The 21,956-nt window shown below is 40.3% G+C and overlaps 1 protein-coding gene across 1 annotated transcript in view; it reads left to right on the top strand.

Moving 5' to 3' along the window:
• The window catches only part of ALDH1L2 (aldehyde dehydrogenase 1 family member L2), a 67,934-nt gene that overhangs the window by 37,293 nt on the left and 8,685 nt on the right, over nt 1–21,956 (top strand). The window contains exons 11-19 of the mRNA XM_043562385.1: nt 3,481–3,600; nt 4,198–4,325; nt 6,023–6,173; nt 8,783–8,853; nt 8,940–9,045; nt 17,142–17,229; nt 17,711–17,804; nt 19,872–19,971; nt 20,586–20,684. Coding sequence (XP_043418320.1) covers nt 3,481–3,600; nt 4,198–4,325; nt 6,023–6,173; nt 8,783–8,853; nt 8,940–9,045; nt 17,142–17,229; nt 17,711–17,804; nt 19,872–19,971; nt 20,586–20,684 — 957 coding nt within the window. The remainder of the gene's footprint in view (nt 1–3,480; nt 3,601–4,197; nt 4,326–6,022; nt 6,174–8,782; nt 8,854–8,939; nt 9,046–17,141; nt 17,230–17,710; nt 17,805–19,871; nt 19,972–20,585; nt 20,685–21,956) is intronic.

The raw sequence follows: 21,956 nt of genomic DNA, 5'->3' as shown, positions 1-21,956 counted from the left end.
TTACCTTTGGCTTTTAACCATTGTATTATGATGTATCTAAAATGGATCTGTTTGAGTTTATCTTACCTGGAGTTTGTTGAGCTTTTTGGATGGGTGGTTTAATGTTTTTCATCAAATTTGGGACACTTTCATTCATTATTTCTTCACATACTCTTTCTGCCTCTTTTCCCCTCTCTTCTCCTTCTGGGACTCTCATTATGCATGCTTTGATACATTTGATGGTATCCCACAGGCCTTCTTTTTCCTTCCTGTTTTCAGACTGGGTAATCTCTATTGACATATTGTCTAGTTTGTTCATTCTTTGTTATGCTTTCTTGAATCTACTGTTGAGCCCCTATGATAACTTTTTAAAATTTCAGTTATTACACTTTTCAACTCCAGAATTTGTATTTAGTTCCTTTTTTATAATACTTTTTTTTTCAGTTTATTTATTTATTTTGAGAGACACACAGAGAGTGTGAGCAGGGGAGGGACAGAGAAAGAGGGAAAATATCAAGCAGGCTCCATACTGTCAGCGCAGGGCCCATGTGGGGCTTGAACTCATGAAACTGTGAGATCATGACCTGAGCCAAAATCAAGAGTTGGCCACTTAACTGACTGAGCCACCCAGGTGCCACTGGTTCTTTTTTTTATAATTCTTCTCTCTTTCTTAATATTCTCTATTTGGTGAGACATTGTTCATTTACTTTTCTTTAATTTTTTTTTAGACATAGCTTCCTTTCCTTCCTTATTTGGAAATATTTTTTTTATTTAAAAAATTTTTTTTTAATTTTTTTTTTCAACATTTATTTATTTTTGGGACAGAGAGAGACAGAGCATGAACGGGGGAGGGGCAGAGAGAGAGGGAGACACAGAATGGGAAACAGGCTCCAGGCTCTGAGCCATCAGCCCAGAGCCCGACGCGGGGCTCGAACTCACAGAGCGCGAGATCGTGACCTGGCTGAAGTCGGACGCTTAACGGACTGCGCCACCCAGGCACCCCTATTTAAAAATTTTTAAATGTTTTTTTGAGAGAGAGAAAAAGAGAGAGACAGACTGTGAGTGGGGGAGGGGCAGAGAGAGAGGGAGACAGAATCTGAAGGAGGCTCCAGGCTTTGAGCTGTCAGCACAGAGCCTGACATGGACCTTGACCTCACAAACCATGAGATCATGTCTTGAGCCAAAGTTGGATGCTTAACTGAGCCACCCAAGAACCTCTATTTGGATACATTTTTATTTTTTATTTTTTATTTATTTATTTTTTTCAACGTTTATTTATTTTTTGGGGGACAGAGAGAGACAGAGCATGAATGGGGGAGGGGCAGAGAGAGAGGGAGACACAGAATCGGAAACAGGCTCCAGGCTCTGAGCCATCAGCCCAGAGCCTGACGCGGGGCTCGAACTCACGGACCGCGAGATCGTGACCTGGCTGAAGTCGGACGCTTAACCGACTGCGCCACCCAGGCGCCCCTGGATACATTTTTAAAAGCTTATTTAAAATCTTTGTCTATGGGGTGCCTGGGTGGCTCAGTAAGTTAAGTGTCCAACTTTTGATCTCAGCTCAGGTCATGATCTCCCGGTTCATGAGATCGAGTACTGCATCAGGCTCTGTGCTGATAGCAAAGAGCCTGCTTGGGATCTCTCTCTCTCTCTCTCTCTCTCTCTCTCTCTCTCTGCCCCTACCCTGTGAGTGTGGATACACTCTCTGTCTCTCTCAAAATAAATCAATAATCTTAGAAAAAAATCTGTGTCTAATGTCTAGGTTTCTTCAAGGAAGGTTTCTGTTGACTGGTTATTTTCCAATGTATTGGCCACTCTATGCTTTCATGCTTCTTCACGTATCTTGTAATCTTTTGTTGAAAACTAGCCATTTTAAATAACAGAATGTGGCAACTCTGAAAATAAGACCCCCACCCTTCATAGGAGTGTTATTGTTGCTTTTCTTTGTTTGGTGACTTTCTTGGACTAATCCCATAAAACCTATATTCTTTGTCGTTTGCCACCACTGAAGTCTCTACTTGGCTAGCTTAATCATCAGCTAATGAGCGGATGTAGATTTCCTTAAATTTCTTGAACCAATAAGGTCTCTCAGTCTTTATGGAAGGCTGAGGGCAGTTTGGGAAGAGCAAGCTCTCAGGCCAAATAAAGACAAACACGAAGAATAGAGCCAATTGGGGAGTTCTGTGGGGATGAGGCCTCTGGGGAGCTTCTGGGGAGTCATTTCCCCTTCTGGTGGCTAATAGATTGCTGGTTTTCACAGCCACTATGGTTCTAAGGATGTGGGATTTCAAGTTACTGGAGAGCTCTTAAGGGAGAGATGGGATCCCAGGCATGCTTCTCATTCCATTTGTTTTTAATAAACTTCAGGGAAATTTGAAAGCAATTTAGTTATCATCTAGTTAAGAACATGAATCTTGGTGTTAGACCCACCTAAAGTTGAACCCACGTAGCATTGCTTACCAGCTGTGTGAGCTTTGGCACGTTGCTTAACTTCTCTAAGTCTCGGTTTCCTCATATGTTAAGTGGGGAAATAATAATATGTACATTATAGGATAGTTGGGGGAATCAAGTTAGATAATACATATTTATACATAATTAGTGTATTTATACATATACATATTTATACATAATTAGCATATTTTCAGAATGATGAGTTTAAGAAAGTGAACTAAGTGCAGAGACACATCAATTCAGATGAAGATTCCTTCATTATATCCTACATAAACACAATGGAAATATTTTATAGAAAAATTTCTTATCTGTGGGATAAGACAAGATACCCTCTTGATACTTTTTTGGTTTTTTTAAAGCATTATCAATTTCTCTATATGAAATTATTTTTAAAATTATTATATTTACTTTTTATGCCTTGCACTGATATAAAATTTTATTCTAATAATGTTCTTTCCCATATGTTTTCTCAGTTTTTCCTCATAATAACTGTATAAAGCAGGGAGACTTGTTCCCTTTTTATTATTGAAAGAACACATTCATAGTAGTTAATGGACTAACCTAAATTCACTCTCTAGGTAATGGTAGAGAACAATTTAGGTAATACATTTGTAAGAAAGAAAGTAAAAACGAGGAGGAACTTAAGGAAAGAAAACTTAAAATGGCACCCATGTAAAAGGCAATTTCAGGAACTCAAAGCAAAGCAATGACTGTGCTCCATAGATGTTGCCACTAGATGGTGATGTTTCCATGATCTGCAGGTCTTTTGCTTCTTTTTCATTTGTATGAAGAAAATCTGAGATATTTATAAGGCCCAGCCAGAACTACTTTGGTCATCAGAGATACTAACCTCCTGGCTGAGTGGCCAATCTGAGCATCATGAGGCCCAAATCTAACATATGCTTGTCTCTTCTGGAGACTAGGAACTGGAATTCTATTGACCTAACTTCTCTCTGCTGCATTAGTGAATAAACTCCTTTATTGCTATTTGGTATCAAATGGATAAGCAGAGAAATCCACTGATTCTATTAACATAATTTTCTATCTTAGGTTTCAAAGGAGGTCAACGAAATGACAGTGAAAATGCCATATCAGTGTTTCATAAATGGACAGTTCACAGATGCTGATGAGGGAAAGACCTATGATACTATCAACCCAACAGACGGATCTGTGAGTAATTGCTTAGTGTGTGCAGTGACCACTGGTCATGAAATTTTAATAGTTGTAAACCTGGGAGTCTTAAGAAGTTACTTTATTCTATCACTTTGCCTCTGAGCACTTACTAGAAATAAATGTTCTCCATGTATTTCTTTCAACTATTCAGTTCTGATACTGGCTGCTGACCATAGTAATCTATTTTATGGAATGAATATTTATAATTATTTTAGACAGATAGCTATACCTATCCGTATCAGAGGCATAGCTTCACATAATGCTCTATGCAGAAAAGAACTTTCAAACTCGGCAAGCTCATGGCAAGAAATTCAGCTTCCCCAAGGCACTGGAAGAAGCAGATATATTCTTCCTAAATGTGTCTTTCAATTGTGTCATGTGATGTGAGAAGTCCTAAATTTCAGGCTTCCAATTTCCATGTTTAAATTTTTCTTTACTTTATTACTCAACATATTGATTTTCCATCATAAATTCTCTGGGTTTTATAAGTAATACTCTATTTTTCCTATTAATATAATATTAATTTCAAAAGAAGCATATTTATATATCTCTGTATAAATAACCTATAACCTAGTTTTCCTTATCTTGAAATAGATAATATGCAAAGTATCCTATGCTTCTCTGGTGGATGTTGATAAAGCAGTAGCAGCAGCAAAAGATGCCTTTGAAAACGGTGAATGGGGAAGAATGAATGCAAGAGAAAGAGGAAGGTTGATGTACAGGTGTGGGTTTTTTAAGTTTTTTTTAATGTTTATTTAGTTTTGAGACAGAGAGAGACAGAGCATGAATGGGGAGGGGCAGAGAGAGAGGGAAACACAGAATCCGAAGCAGGCTCCAGGCTCCGGGCTGTCAGCACAGAACCTGAGGCGGGGCTCGAACTCACGGACTGTGAGATCGTGACCTGAGCCGAAGTCAGACGCTCAACCGACTGAGCCAGCCAGGCGCCCCAACAGGTGTGTTTTTTTAAAAACACAGATCTGCTGTCTCTGGGTATTGGTTAACATTGCCAAGTTTTTAAAAATTTCCCCAAGATAGTCTAGCATGCACCCATTATGTAATATGTCTTCTGTTATTTACATCCTGTGAAGTTACATAGATGTGAGTTCCTGATTTTTGTATTAGTGCTTGGAGCAGTCAGGGTTCCAGAGGAAAAAAAGTTTAATAAAAAACGATTTACAAAGATGTAGGCAAGGTCAAGGGATAATAAGTGCCCAGGTAGGGACAGCAACAGGGAAAATTGTGACTACTCCAAGATCTAGGACAGAGGAAGGGGCTATTGCTGGAATGTGGCAAGATCTGTGGCTGTAGAAGACCACACTGCAGTGGTTTGTCGGGAAGGGACACAGCAGCTGCTGAACCATCTGTGGGGGAGCTGGGGAGTGCAATGCCCGATTGCTTTCTCTCCTGGGGGTGCTGTTCATTGGTCTCTCATTAGTCAAGCCCAGTAACGGAGCAGGGGAGCCAAGTGATGTGGTCTATAAATAAAGGTCATCGTCCCAGGTCACAGAGCAGTGTGGAGAAGGGATATAGAACAGCAAATGGGGACTACGCAGCACTTTGTTGTTTTCAATGACAGATTTTAAATCTGCCTGACCCATAGGGAGTAGGAATGAGGAGGAAAAATAGTAAGGCCTAGAAAGAATTATAAATTGGTAACCGAGTATGTAGATTCAAGTATGTAATTAGATTCAAGCATAAATTCACTTTTCTGCTTCCCTAAGGCCAAATAGCTGACCTTGGTCAAAATATCTCTTACAGCAGGATCTGGAAGAAACATTGAGGGAAAGAGGATTTCGAGCCCAACTTTAGAATAGTCCAAAAGGAACAGTGCAAAAACCATTGAAGGGTGGAGGAAAATGGTAGAAGGGAACACAGGATGAATTTTGACTATTTTATACTCATGAGACAATCCTGTACTTATCTTCCCATAGAAGCTAGGCACCTACCAGAAACCTGTTGTAGTGTCTGTAATTCACCCCAGGTATTTCTATCTTGTCTCTTCAGTTAGTGTTGGAAGCATTTCTATACCAACAAGAAATCCTCGCGTTCATGGATTCTCATGGGTTGTGCTCTCTAACATCTCCTTGCATATTCATGAACTAGCCACATTCCCACTGTCTTCTGTCATTGATCTCCTCTGATTATTGTGGCTCAGTCACTCTTCTGTTTTTTGTACTCTGATGAGGCAAATGGTACAGGCTTCCCACACCCTCTGCTTCTTTTTTTTGTAACTCCTGAAACAAATTATATATGAAATGATTTGTTTAATGTCTTCCCTGCTGGACCGTATTCTCCATCAGGACAAAGACCTGGTCCATGTGTGTTCACCTCTGAATTCTCAGCCCTTAGGATTGTGCCTTATACATAATAGGAGCTCAATCCATATTTTTTGAATGAATTCCTTTCACTGACCATACAGACTTGCAGACCTACTGGAAGAGAACCAGGAGGAGCTGGCAACCATTGAAGCCCTTGATTCAGGGGCTGTCTACACCCTGGCTCTGAAGACTCACATCGGAATGTCTGTGCAAACATTCAGATATTTTGCTGGCTGGTGTGACAAGATTCAGGTGAGCACAAATGTCATTTGACTCCACGGAGATCATTCCAAAAGGAAAAGGGCCGAGCATTTAGTAGTTTGTAAAGACAATGTTTTATGGGCACCTCTTAGATTTTCTTCTCTTATCCTTATAACAGTCATCTGTGGTAGGTCGATAGCTATTATCCCTTGTTGCAGGCAAGGAAACAGAGGCCTGAGGACAACAGATGACTTGCATACACTCACATCGTTAGTAAGTAAACCACAGAGCTAGGATTTGAACTCAAGATTTTCTGAACTAAAGTCTCATGATGGTTTTTGTACTTTACTATATCTCCTAAGGGCACCTGGTAGTCTTCTGGACATCTAGGGTGTCATGGAGAGATCGAGAACTCAAATGCCTACAGAAGCCAGAGAGCTAACATACATTATCTAAGTAAGCTGGGTATAAGAAAAATAATTTTCTAAGACATGGGCACAATAAATATTTCATTTCCTTTTTTACTATAAGAAAGTAAATAGCACATGTATGAGGAGAAGCAGGCTATTGCTCTTGACCTCAGCACCCGGGGTATGAAAGGTAAAGGTAAGGCTCATAACAAAGAGCCACATGCATACTGCTCATGGGCTCACGATAACCACTGCAGCACTGGCCAGGCAGCAAGAAGGAGGAAGTGGGCAAGGGAGAGGAATATAAGAGAGCTTTCAAAAGCATTCCCCACCTCCCTTGTGCTTATATTTCCCACTGGCCTTCTCTATCGGCTGAGAAGACTGGGAAACAGTATTTTATTTGGGCAAGTTGCTGTGACCATTATTAACATGGAGTCAGAGAGACCGGTCCAAGAGTCAGATTTGGCACTTAGCAGCTGATGTTGTTAAAGTTATTTTCTCTCTCTAAGCCTTCCTTTCCTCATCTGTAATATGGTCACAATAATACATACCCTGCAAGTTATGTAGTGAGGCTTAGGAGCCAGTTTGCGGTAGACTAGGGTTTGTGCATAAACGTAGTTTTAGTCACAAAGTCATACAGATGTAAGTATTTAGTAGTGGTGGTTCACGCCCACACTTTAGCCTCAATTATGAAAACCAGAGAGCTTCAAAACCTGAAAATCAATTGGTTTCAGTGGTTCAAACTCACTTGTTGCCAAAAGCTGACCTGAACCAACATGAGTCTATTTATAATTTGTATTTATATCACTTAGAGGAAAGATTCATGTTTCACTAAATAAATATTTCAATACTCATGTATTTATTTGATTATGGGGGGCTACTTCAGACCCTACTGGGAGTCATAGAGAATATAACATAAGGTATGTGCATTATGTTATATCTCTATAGTTCAAATAATTCTGAATCCCAAAACACACTGGCCCCAAGGATTTCAGATAAGAGATGAACACGTGTAATTAGTAATAGCAATACAATTGTGTGCGGCAGACAAATGAATAGCTTCAGTTGAAAACGACTGCCGTGAATTAGATGGGATTAAGTCTGGCTGCATGTAACGGATACTCAGGTATGAACTTCACTTTTGCCTCATTTTCAAGGAACACCCAGGCAAGTAGTCAGGGCTAGTATATGACATGCGGGCTCCTTCTCTCTCTCTACCAGAGCTACTAAGGTACCATGTGACCTGCACCCTCAAGACGGTCTCATGGTCTCACAATAACCATTGAGGTATCAGCCATTTCAGTGACACTCTGAACAAGGAGAAGAAATGAGTGGGGGGGTAGAGTAAAGGAGCCTGTGTCAGAGCTGAGTCAGCCTACTGTAAAGAACATTCGCCCTCCAATGCCTTGTACTTATGTCTTCCATTGACCATCCCTGTCTGCCCTGGAAACTGGAAAACAGTATGTTATCTGGGCACATGACTATCACCATTATTTTATTTTATTTTTTAAAAACTTTTTAAAATGTTTATTTATTTTTGAGAAAAAGAGAGAGACAGTGTGTGAGCAGGGTAGGGGCGGGGTGGGGGGGGGGGGGCAGGGGAGACACATCTGAAGCAGGCTCCAGGCTCTGAGCTGTCAGCACAGAGCCTGATGCAGGGCTCGAACTTATGAATCGCGAGATCATGACCTGAGCCGAAGTTAGACCCTTAACCGAGCCACCTAGGTGCCCCTTACCATTATTTTTTTAAAATAAAGTTTATTTATTTTTGAGAAAGAAAGAGAGGGCACAACTGGTGTAGGAGAAGAAAGAGAGAGAGAGAGAGAGAGACAGAGAGAGAGAATCCCAAGCAGGCTCTGCACTGTCAGTGCGGAGCCCAATGCAGGCTTGAACTCATGAACCATATCACCATTATTAATATAACGACAGAGGGAAGAATGGCTATTGGTTACACAATTAATATTCTCTGCCGTGCCAAGAAGTTGGGAATGGAGGTAACTAAATTAGAACTATGTTTTATAGATAGATAGATAGAATTATGTTTATTCTCCTGTGTCTTACTTCTTTCCAGAAAGAAATAGCAGTTTCTTTTTTTTGGTGTGAATATATTTCTTATATATCATATATTCTTACAAATTGAACACTGCCTTTTCATACCAGCTAAGAAAATGGATTCCTTGAGATTAAACTTACTCATTTCAATGAGTGAAATGAGGATCACCTTTTTTTTTTTTTTTTTTGACTCTTTAGGGTTCTACTATTCCAATCAACCAGGCCCGTCCAAATCGCAATCTGACCTTCACCAAGAAGGAGCCGCTTGGGTGAGACAAGGAGAGCGCCGAGGGTGACTTGGGTGAGTTGTGTTGGTTGGAGACAACTAAGGATGGTTGTTCTTCTACCTCTGCAGGGTCTGCGCCATTATCATCCCCTGGAATTACCCACTGATGATGCTGGCGTGGAAAAGCGCCGCGTGTCTGGCGGCGGGTAACACCCTAGTGCTCAAGCCAGCGCAGGTAAGATGCAAGGAGCCAGGGCACAACCTCCTACTCGCCTACTTACTTGAAAACAGAGACACCCATTTATAAACAATATGTCTTTAGACAAAAATGAGATTGTGTATTATGACATCTTCAAAGGCATCATGGCTGGGCATCTTTTCCTATTAGTTGAATCTGCATTTTTGTTTGAAGTTTATTTATTTACTTTGAGAGAGACAGAGACAGCATGAGTGGCGGAGGGACAGAGAGGGAGAGAGAGAGAGAATCCCAAGCAGGTTCTGCACTCTCAGTGCAGAGCCGGATGCAGGGCTCGAACCCACAAAACCACGAGATCATGACCTGACCCAAAACCAAGAGTCGGACACTTAACCGACTGAGCCTCCCACACGCCCCGAATCTTCATTTTTAATGGCTGCCTAATGTGACGCATGGATATCCCACAATTTAAAATTTCCATGGCAAGGGAAGCAGGCATAGGGCTACTCTGTGAAATCCACTGAATTTCTACCAGCCACTCCAATTCTTGCCAAATGCCAAATGCCTAATGATTAGGGAATTATTTAGAGTAACTATAAGACATCCAAAGAAAAGTATTACATAGGCATTTGAATTTTAATTACTAAAAATATTATAAAGATATGGAAGATGAAGGAAAAGGAGGCAAAAGAATGTACATAATCGTGGCAACTGTAAGTATATGTACATTGAATAACAAATAATAAAAAATAATAATTCAAATGATAGAAGTTCTCAGAAAAAATCTTTTAATGCTAGAGTAGCTTTTCAGGGAAAAGAATATGGTAGTCAACTTAATCCCTGGCTGAGCATGGCCTGTGTAAAAGTGACCAGTAGGAGACGTTCTGAGGGACACAAGTCACGGAGAAAACTTGGTCACTATTCTAGAAGGATTTACAGTTCATTACCTATTACCTCTCCTTTTATTTCTTCTTTTAGGACTTAAGAAATTACGGTTTCATTTGGCATTACTACTTAGTCGTAGTGACCACAGTCATCCTGGTTTTGCTTGTTAGAAACAATTTCATTTCATTTTTATTTTTTTTAATGTTTATTTATTTTTGAGAGAGAGAGAGACAGAGCACAAGCAGGGGAGGGGCAGAGAGGGAGACACAGAATCTGAAGCAGGCTCCAGGCTCTGAGCTGTCAGCACGGAGCCCGATGTGGGGCTCGAACCCACAAACCGTGAGGTCATGACCTGAGCCGAAGTCAGATGCTCAACCAACTGAGCCACCCAGGTGCTCCTAATTTCATTTTTTAAAAATGTTTATTTATTGAGGTTCCTGGGTGGCTCAGTCCATTAAGCCTCCGGCTCACATCATGATCTGGTGGTTTGTGGGTTCTAGCCCTGCGTTGGGCTCTGTCAATCTGCTTCAGATTCTGTGTCTCCCCCTCTCTCTGCCCCTCCCCTGTTCACACTCTCTCTCTCTCTCTCTCTCTCTCAAAAATGAATAATAAAACATTAAAAATCTTTTTAATTAAAAATATTTTAAAATGTTTATTTCTTAATGTTTATTTATTTTTGAGATCCAAAGCAGGCTCTGTGCCAACAGCAGAGAGCCCAATATGGGGCTTGAACTCACAAACTGTGAGATTATGACCCAAGCCAAAGTTAGATGCTGAACTGACTGAGCCACTCAGGCACCCCTATTTATTTATTTTTGAAAGAGAGAAAGAGCAAGGGACAGAGAGAGAGAGGAGAGAAAGAGTCCCAAGCAGACTATTAGTGCAGTGTCTATGGCAGGGCTCTAACTCACAATCTTGTGAGATCATGACCTGAGCCAGAATCAAGAGTCAGATGCTTAACTGTCTGAGCCACCCAGGCACCCCAATTTCATTAAAAAAAAATAGGTATACATTTAAAAAAATTTCAAACTAGAAACATACAGAGATAGGTAATGAAAAGTCTCCCTCCTATTCTTAATCCCCCAGCCAATTTACCTCCTTAGGGGCAACCAATGTCATTAATTGTTATTTATTAGTTTCTTAGGTATTCCATTAGTTTCTTAGGTATTCCCTTAGGAAGGGAATATGGGAAATTGCTAATCAACAGGCACAAAGTTTCAGTTATGCAAGATGAATAAGTCCTAGAGATCTGCTGTGTATCATTTTGTCTACAGTGAACAATAGTGCATGATACACTTAAAATTTGTTAAGAGTGTAGGGGCACCTGAGTGGCTCAGTCGGTTGGCAGCTGACTTTGGCTCAGGTCATGGTCTCGCAGCTTGTGAGTTCAAGCCCTGTGTCAGGCTCTGTGCTGACAGCTCTGAGCCTGGAGCCTGCTTCCAATTCCGTGTCTTCCTCTCTCTCTGCCCCTCCCCTGCTCGCTCTGTGTCAAAGGTAAATAAACATTAAAAAAAAATTTTTTTTTAATTGTTAAGAGGGTAGATGTTGTATTAAGTGTTCTGACCATAATGCAATACAATGGTAGCATTCTATACATATTTAGCAAAAGAAAAAATCTTCCTTTTTTTGGTACAATTTCCAATGTATAAATAAACCATCTCCCATAATATTCCATTGTATAGTTAAACTATATTTTATTTAACCAATCCCGAGTTAATGGATATTTAGATTGTTCTGCCCTTTCGGTATTATTTTTTTTTTAAGTTTTATTTATTTATTTTGAGAAAGAGACAACATGAGCAGGGGAGGGGCCGAGAGAGAGAGGGAGAGAGAGAATCCCAAGCAGGTTCTGAGCCATCAGTGTAGAGCCCAAAGCGGGGCTTGATCTCACAAACCGTGAGTGAGATCATGACCTGAGCTGAAATCAAGAGTCAGATCCTTAATGGACTGAGCCACCGAGGCGCCCCTGCTCTTTTGGTATTATAAAATGTGCTACAGTTATTACCCTTGTAAATACGGCATTATACACGTGTGGAAGCATATTTAAAGGATATGTTTCTGAGAGCCGAATCACTCACAGATACGTGTATTTGTGTGGTAGATATGACAAATGCTTCCATGGAAACGGGACCAATTCCCCAGCATGCTATAGGAGTGCCATTTCCCCGGGTAGCACTACTCATTAAGGAGCAGGAAGCTAGTAGAGTGAAGAGGGACAGATAACCTAGCCTGGGGGCGCTTAATCCTGGCTACACATAGAATCACCTGGAGTTCTCATTTAAAAAAAAATTTTTTTTTTCAACGTTTATTTATTTTTGGGACAGAGAGAGACAGAGCATGAACGGGGGAGGGGCAGAGAGAGAGGGAGACACAGAATCGGAAACAGGCTCCAGGCTCCGAGCCATCAGCCCAGAGCCCGACACGGGGCTCGAACTCCCGGACCGCGAGATCGTGACCTGGCTGAAGTCGGACGCTTAACCGACTGTGCCACCCAGGCGCCCCTGGAGTTCTCATTTTAAAATACTGATATCTGGGCCGCCTTGGCAGAGTTGCTGATTTAATTGGTCTAGTTTGGAGCTGAGGAACTAGTATTGCTTGAAAGCTTCCCATTTGTTTCTAAGATGCAGTCAGGGTTGAGAATCACTAAATGGTATCCTATGAGAGTGCTAAATAGTGAAGAATTCCAATGATTATATATAATGTTCGAAAATTATGAACATTCATTGAGGGTATACTAATTGCCAGGCATCTATAAGACAAAGACGCACAAAGTTTCTGTTCCCATGGAGATTACAGTCTGACTCCAACGCAGCTTAAAACTTGTGACTGAGTTTACGGGTGCCTGAGTGGCTCAGTCGGTTAAGCGTCCAACTCCTCTGATTTCTGCTCTGGTCATGATCTCACGGTTTGTGGGATTGAGCCCCACGCTGGGCTCCGTGCTCTCAGTGCAGAGGCTGCTTGGGATCCTCTCTCCCCCTCTCTCTCTGCCTCTCTCTCTCTCAAAAATAAATAATTTTTTTTTTAAAACTTAAAAAAAACCCTGACAGTTTAGTGATTGATGATAATTTTAATCTTGTAAATGAAAGACCCAAAGTTGTTGTTCTGTTATAGCTATCTTTTTATTTTTATTTTTTAAGTTTATTTATTTATTCTGAGAGAAAGAGAGAGAGAGACAGGGAGGGGCAGAGAGAGAGAGAGAGAGAGAGAGAGAGAGAATCCCAAGCAGGTTCTACACTATCAGCTCAGAGCCTGGTGTGGGGCTTGAATTCATGAACTACAAGATCACCACCCAAGCTGAAACCAGAGTCAGACACTTACCTGACTGAGCCACCCAAGTGCCCTGATATCTTTTTATTTTATTGGATAATATTACATAATGATAGTATGAAACCATTTCCAGTATTAAGGCCCCTGTGTGAATGTCAGGAGGACTGAATCAGAGGTCTCCCTTTCCCTTTAACCTGAGAGGAAGGTACAGATTCCCGTGGCCTGGACTGGCCACAGGTCTGACAGATTCCAACCACTTTATTAATGTAATAAGAGCATTAGCAATGACCTACTCTTGCCCAGAACACTGCTAGATGCTTTCCTATACATCATTTAAACCGATAGTCCTGCTGGGAGAACTGAGCAGCCAAATGGAAGAAAGCCAATAGAAATGAAAAGGAAAGAGATAAAGATTAAACCATTTGTTTTATTTTATTTATTAATGATATAAAATCTTTTTGTTCTTACTTAAAAAGAACTACCATTAATCCAGGGTACTTAGTTTCTAAATGTCTTTCTAGTTGTGGTTTCATACAAAGTCATAATAATACACCCTTTGGGCTAGGACCATCTTTAACTGGAGTAGATGTAAATCTACTGTTTCAGATATCTTCTTGATGATTTCAAATGTTTAAGACCAATTTCTCATTGAGTTTAACTAGATGGCCATTTTTTAAACCTCACCAGTTTACCGCAGTGGATGTGTTACTAGAAGGAAAGTGTTAGCCCTGCCTTTTGCTTGTTTGCTTGTTGCCTTGGTAGTATTATTATTTATTACACAGTTTCTTTTTCAGCCACTTGTCCGTTTTATGAAGGCTGGGTTAGTTAAAGTAATAATATATAACAATATATAGTCTGTGAATCCATGTAACCAGGCCAATAAACTTCAACATGTGGCAATATTCTGAAAGCAAATGAGCAAGTGGGGAAATCACTGTCATTCCCTTGCCCTTGTGAACTCCTGTTCTTTCCTAGGACATACCTTTGTGACCCATGACCTTCTGGCCTTCATTCAGACTGAGCGAGAGTATCATGATCCCGCCATATAATAAATGTTAGTTATGTATGACTTACTGCATATCTTTGTCCATTAAATAGAAGCTCTACTATTCCTCTTTTCACACCTCCATGGATCTCCTTGCACATTCCATTCATTGGGACTACACTAACAAAGACATAATCAGCACTGGTTTTTAAGTGTGGAAATTATGACTTTCATTTTGCTTCTGAGTTATGCACTGCTGTAATCGATGTTAAAAATGAGATTCTATTATGCCATCTTTGTGTAAAAAAGGAGGGAAAATAAGAAGATACGTATCTGTTCACTTGAACAAAAGAAACATAGGAAGGATACACGGTAGACGAATGAGGTTGATTAGCTACAGGCTATGAGGAGACGGGACGGAAGGGGTAGAGGGAAGGGGAGCAGGGAATAACATTTCTCTGACTGTACCTTTTGTATATTCCTCACTTTTGGAAGCATATTTCCCATACTCAACAATGACAAACCACGAAATAAAAGAAATATGATCAACCCAGATGGGGCAAAACCCCTAAAATTGAATACAAATAAAAACAAATGCACTAAGCCACATTTCAGAAGAGTAACATGATCCCATTGAGGGAAGTGAGGAAACATTAATCCAAGTAACTTTTGAGAGACTTTGGGACTATGTGCCCTGAGTCTAAAGGCAAAATCACTGTACATAAGTATTGAACGCTAGTTAGTAGGCTTCTTTTTCATAGGGACATAGCTTAATAATTCTCAAATTGTCCTCTATACATTTAAGGATTGAGCAAATCAGTAAATGTTTTGTAACTATTGGAAGCCATGTTTCTCAGTGTTGGAGAAGAGAGTTACACATGCAAAAAGGGGAAAAGATTGAATGAACCCTGAGATATCGGATGGAGGTATTCACAAATTCATATGTTTTAATATATTTAGATAGCGTGATGAAGAAATGGATCTGGTGGGGATAGATGATAGATAGGAAGATAGATACAGACACACAGATAGATACACTTATGTGTGTATGGGCAAACATATAGCTATCCCCCAGCTCTGTCTCCTGAGAAGGCCTAGAAGCAACAACAGTGTCCAGATCTTGGTTTCTAAAATTCTGAATTTTTTTTACTCACAGCCCTTTTGACACCAAATGTGTGGGGTTTTTTCTTCCCCCCCATACCAACCTATTCTTTAACTCCCTAAACACCAGCTAGGTGCTCTACAATTTAAGCCAATTCTGACACTAATTACCTTGAGCTTTAGCACAGACCCCAGAGGTGAAGGGCTCGGTCAGTCTCACAAGACTGCCTCCATTTCAGATGCCAATGTGAGCCCTGGGCCTCCTGTACTTCCGACCGACTGGCTATAATTCAGAGGTTTCCATGACCCCCTCCTCGGGTGTGATTTGCTACAATAGCTGACAGAATTCAGGAAAACACTTTATTTACTATGACTCTATTATAAAGGATCAAAACCAACAGTCAGATGAAAAGGTACGTAGGTTGAGGTCTGGAAGGATCATGAGCACAGGAGCTCAGGTTGTGGAGTTCAGGTGCACCACCCTCCCATCACATAGATGCATTTGCCAACCCAGAAGCTCTCTTGGTGATTGAACTCAACATACAACCCCACTTACCTTCCCAACGTCAGGGTGAAAGTTCCAATTGTTTAATCATGGCTTTAAATAGTCTTGAAATCTCTTCCTACAATATATTTATCAATTACAAAATATAAATGAGTAACTTACAGTGGTGAAACATAGCAGACTCCCTTTACCAAATCATCAAAGTTAACATTTCCAATATTGGGGCTATTTGATAGCATGTGTCTCCTGAGATGGTGCTCTGAGGACTCAGCATCAGTCCTGTGGTGTTCTTGCCAAAGTTCTTGCACTTGAACAAGTGCACAACCTGAATCGAATCATGAGGAAACAGCAGACAAATCCAGATGAAGGGGCGTTGTCCAAAAATAACTAGCCTGTGCTTATCAAAAATGTTAGGGAAATGAAATATAAAAGAAAACTCAGAAACTCTCCCAGATTAAAGGAGACTACAGACATGGAAAGGCCACGTATGATCTTGGATTTCCTTTTTCTACAATGCGCATTACTGGGACAATTGGTGAAAACAGAATAAGGTCTGTAAATAAGGTTTTCTAATGAGTTGTTAATTTTCTGATTTTGATCATTGTACTGTGGTTATGTAAAAGAACTCTTTGTTTTTAGGAAATGCACACAAAAGTATTTACAGGTGAAGGGCGCCTGGGTGGCTCAGTTGGTTGAGTGTCCGACTTTGGCTCAGGTCATGATCTCCAGGTCTGTGAGTTCAAGCCCTGCGTCGAGCTCTTTGCTGATGGCTTGGAGCCTCCTTCAGATTCTGTGTCTCCTTCTCTCTCTGTCCTTCCCTGACTTGTGCTCTGTCTCTCAAAAATAAATAAATGTAAAAAAATTTTTAACAAAAAAAGTATTTACAGGTGAAGGGGCACGTCTATGTTTTACTCTTACACAGTTCAGAGAAAAATAAAGAGAAAAAGAGGATAAAGCAAATGTAGTCAAATGTTAACATTTGAGAAACCTGGGTGATGGATATATAGGAATTCTTTGTACTGTTTTTGCAACTTTGCTGTAAGTCTGAAGTTATTATTTTTTTTTTCCAACTTTTATTTATTTTTGGGACAGAGAGAGACAGAGCATGAACGGGGGAGGGGCAGAGAGAGAGGGAGACACAGAATCGGAAACAGGCTCCAGGCTCTGAGCCATCAGCCCAGAGCCTGACGCGGGGCTCGAACTCACGGGCCGCGAGATCGTGACCTGGCTGAAGTCGGACGCTTAACCGACTGCGCCACCCAGGCGCCCGGTAAGTCTGAAGTTATGTCAAAATAAAAGAAAAAATAAAACGGCCAGAAAGGAAAAGCAGGATACTAGTCTAAAGGACAAGACAGGGTCTGAAGAAGGTAATTGTGGTCTGCTTCTGCTCAGGTCACGCCCTTGACTGCTTTGAAGTTTGCTGAGCTCTCCGTGAAAGCAGGCTTTCCCAAGGGGGTAATCAACATCATCCCAGGCTCAGGTAAACCATCAAAGGACTCACTTGGCTGTGAGTAATGAATGGTACAGGAGTAGCTGAGCGACTATTTTCCCTCTAGAGTCTTGTCTTGTAACTACCATATATTAAAGTTAAATACAATTTACCAAATAATTAACTTAAGGATAAATATATTTACCATGTGCTAAAAATCTTAGAGTAGAAATATAATGGTGGGTGAGTAGGGTGGGAGGAGCAGAAATTGAACAACGTTGTAAAACTACCGTAAGGTGGCCTGTTTCAATTTTTAAAAATTACCTTGGAAGATGAAAAACCAATGCTTACCTGTCTTCTGGGGGGCTGATAATTGCATGGAGGACATTATTTAGACTTTTTCAATTTGTAATTAATATAGAAAATGTGAAACTAAGAAAGCTTAGAAATCTACTTCAATGAATTCAAAGTCACTCTCACCGTAAGAACTTGAATAATGTTTTAATTCATGTTTTCCTCCCTGATTCCACAGGTGGCATAGCTGGGCAACGCCTTTCTGAACATCCTGATATCCGTAAACTTGGTTTCACTGGGTCCACTGCTATTGGCAAACAGATCATGAAGAGGTATTGGTTTTAGCGTGTTGATTTGCTGCAGATCCTAGTAAACCAGGTTTTTGTTTATGCTTTTTTGCTTTTTTACATAGAATGTGTTTGGAGGGGGTAACCTGGCTGGCACAGTTGGTTAAGCATCTGACTCGATTTCAGCTCAGGTCATGATCTCACGGTTTGTGCGTTCAAGCCCCACATAGGGCTCTGTGCTGATGGTGCGGAGCCTGCTTGGGACTCCGTTTCTCCTTCTCTCTGCCCCCCTCCCACTTGTGCGCTCTCTCTCTCTCTCTTTTTCTCTCAAAAGTAAATAAATAAGCTTAAAAAAAAATGTGCTTGCAAGGAGAAAACCCACATCAGATTTAGAAGAGAAATCTACTTATCACTGCAGGGTATTGAGATATTTTCATATAATAAAATACTCTCCAAAGCATAAAGCCCATAGTCCATAAAACTAGAGCCATATTGGAATTCTACACCCTACTGGTAGCTATGAAAATCCAGAACAAAAAATTTTTGCATACTAAAGCTGTGGCCCAAATTGGTCTTGGAGCATAAGTAAGAAACTGAAGAGACATATAAATGGCAAATATGGATTATTTATAAAATGAATTCCTAAAATGCAGTAACATTTGTTTTTTAAAAAAATTGCAGACAATCTAAATGTCCAAAATAAGGCATGGTTAAGGTATGTCAGTGTAGGGATGCCTGGGTGGTTCAGTTGGTTAAGCATGGACTCTTGACTTCAGCTCAGGTCATGATCCCTGAGTTGTGTTATCAAGCTCCGTGTTGGGCTCTAAGCAGGCTCTAAGCCTGCTTGGGATTCTTTCTCTCCCCCTCTGCCCCCCTCTCCTCCACTTGCGCTCTCTCTCTCTCTCTCTCTCTCAAAAAAAAAAAAAAAAAAAAAAAAAAGGATGTCAGTGTAATGGAGGTCCACGCAATCATGTTCATGGAGAATTTTTAATAATATTGAAAAATATTGTTAAAAGGTAAATAGAAAGAAAAAAGAAAACTAAGATATAAAATTGTACATATGGGGTGATCACAACCATTATAAAAATTTTTTTTTAACATTTATTCATTTTTGAGACAGAGAGAGACAGAGCATGAACGGGGGAGGGTCAGAGAGAGGGAGACACAGAATTTGAAACAGGCTCCAGGCTCTGAGCTGTCAGCAGAGAGCCCGACGCGGGGCTGGAACTCACGGACCGCGAGCTCATGACCTGAGCTGAAGTCGGCCGCTTAACCGACTGAGCCACCCAGGTGCCCTGATCACAACCATTTTAAATAAGGCAAAGGCTGTGGTTGGACACAGACCAAAAATAAGTATGTCAAAATGGTGAAAACATGGATATGAAGCCATGGAATGGAATTTTTTGATTTTTTTTTCTTCTTTCTGAGTTTTTGGGAGTATTTTAAATGTTTTAAATAACAATATTTTTGCAAATGGGGGAAATAAATAACGTACTTCTAAAAATTGATATTTTGTTTCTGTAATGCTTCAGGAATCTGGCTAGAGGTTAAATTCCTTGCCAGGGCTTTATGTAACCAAATTTCTTAAGGAATCTAAATTTATCCATGAGGATCTCTAGTTATTGAATGACAGAATTATAAAAGCTTTTTTTTTTTAATTTTTTTTTCAATGTTTATTTATTTTTGGGACAGAGAGAGACAGAGCATGAACGGGGGAGGGGCAGAGAGAGAGGGAGACACAGAATCGGAAACAGGCTCCAGGCTCCGAGCCATCAGCCCAGAGCCCGACGCGGGGCTCGAACTCACGGACCGCGAGATTGTGACCTGGCTGAAGTCGGATGTTTAACCGACTGTGCCACCCAGGCGCCCCTATAAAAGCTTTTTATTATGGAAACTTTCTAATATTTACAAAGCACACAGAATCATGGAATGAACTCCCATGTGCTCATCACTGGGCTTCAACGGCTACTACCCTTCAACCATTTGTGTTTTGTCTTTGAATAAGTTTCTTAATATTTCTGAGGCTCAATTATATTTTCCATGCCGAGTGGTAACTTAGAGTTAAAAAGGCCCACGCGAGAGAATGCTCATTTCCCATTTATTTTCCTCTAGCTGTGCTGTGAGCAACCTGAAGAAAGTTTCCCTTGAACTTGGTGGCAAATCCCCACTTATAATATTCAATGACTGTGAACTTGACAAGGCCGTGAGAATGGTAAGAGGGGGACAAATCTCCCTAAATAGGTGCCTACGTCTAAAACATGTCTCATCTCCTTTTTTATCAGAAATCTCAAAATGAGATTGGGTTTTGTCTGGTCATAAATAGAAGCCACTCTCTTGATGCTTAGATTTAGGACTATTTAAGTCACTTAATTAAAAAAAATAGTACCTTTACACTTGTATCATTAAGCTGTATTTAAAACTTGGGGGATAAGAGAGTCTTTTCTAAGCATTCATGATTTATACAAACTGATGTCAAGATTTTAAAAGCAAAATCTGGTATACCAGTAGTACATTTAAATGTATCAAATAATATAGATTTTCTTACAACACAAAATTTGTTCTTAGTGGTGTATCCTTACTGTTACACACACTTTTTTTTTTTTTTTTAAGCGCTCTTGGACCAAAAGGGGGGAAGGAGAAACAAAATCCCTAAAATCGTGCTAGATCAAAACTGAGTATCTCTAGACAATTCCCATCATTAGCTAGGCCAAGGCATTGGCTCTGACTTTTGTTTTTCTGCTGTCTTCCAACAACATCTAATTCTCAGTGTGTGTGATCTTATGACAATCTGAAGTACTGTTAATATTTTCTCTTCTGTTGCTGAAGGGCATGGGGGCAGTATTTTTCAACAAAGGAGAGAACTGTATTGCAGCCGGGCGCTTGTTTGTGGAAGAAGCCATCCACGATGAATTTGTGACAAGAGTGGTAAGACGTCTTCCAATTTGCTTTATAGAAACTGCTTTTACCTGAAAAGTACTTCTGGCGATATTGATGATTTTTTAGCTGGGATACTAGTACTGCGCCATATTTTAAATGACAGAGTCCTTACCTTTTAGAGCTACTTTCTGACATATTTACAGAGGAAATTGTATGATGTGTAGACTTTGCTTCAAAGTAACCCAGGAGGATAGGGGCACCTGGCTGGCTCAGTCTGTTAAGCGTCTGACTTTGGCTCGGGTCATGATCTTGTGGTTCATGGGTTTGAGCCCCATGTCGGGCTCTGTGCTGACAGCTGGAGGCTGAAGCCTGCTTTGGATTCTGTGTCTCTCTCTCTCTCTGCCCCTCTCCCACTCCCACACTCTCTCTCAAAAAGAAATAAACATTAAAAAAGAATTAAAAAAAAAAAAAAAACCCAGGAGGGGAGGAGGTGAGTAAGGGAACAAATTGGCCAAGAGTTGGTAATTGTTGAAGCTGGATGATGGGTAAATGGGATGTCATGTTATTGTCTACTTTTTTATGTATTTTCAGTTTTTCATAGTAAAAAGGTATAGGTCTTTATAAAAAAAAAAAAACCTTAAAAGTTTTTATTATCTATACCTTGCTCTACATTTATAGTAAATTATATCCTTGAGACTAATGGGAAGTATACTCCTAGATTTTTGTAAATTCCTAAGTTGACTAAGAGAGATATACTACTGGATCCTTGCAAATCGTCAATGCACTGTTAATCAGACAGCCAATCATTTCCTCCACTAAAATGTACAGATAAATACATACATGCATACATACATATATACATACACACCTCTTATAGATTGGTCATGATTATAAACATAAGACCAAAGGAAGCCATTTGTAGAACTATTAACACGAATTGTGTGACTAAAATAAACTAAACTATAATACAGTATGCCATTATTATGGTAACAGTAATCATGAATTTGTTTGTATTTGAAAAACCAGCACCCAGCTTCTTTTTTTTTAGGGTCAATTCCCTCTCCCCATTCCCAAGAAGAAAAGACATTCTTTCTTCATGAGAATGGAAAAAAAAGAAGACCAGGAGTGCTTGAGTGTTTCAGTCAGTCAAGCATCTGACTCTTGATTTCGGCTCGGGTCATGATCCGAGCGTTATGGAATCGAGCCCCATGTCAGGCTCTGCGCTGACATCATTGTGCCTGCTTGGGGTTCTCTCTCACTCTCTCCCTCTCTCTGTCCCTCCCCTGCTTGTACTCTCTGTTTCTCTCACTCACAAAATAA

The sequence above is a fragment of the Prionailurus bengalensis genome, chromosome B4, assembly GCF_016509475.1.
Source record: "Prionailurus bengalensis isolate Pbe53 chromosome B4, Fcat_Pben_1.1_paternal_pri, whole genome shotgun sequence".
Lineage (NCBI taxonomy): Eukaryota > Metazoa > Chordata > Mammalia > Carnivora > Felidae > Prionailurus > Prionailurus bengalensis.
Note: the sequence above shows the minus strand (reverse complement) of the source record. Positions and strands in the feature narration are given on the sequence as shown.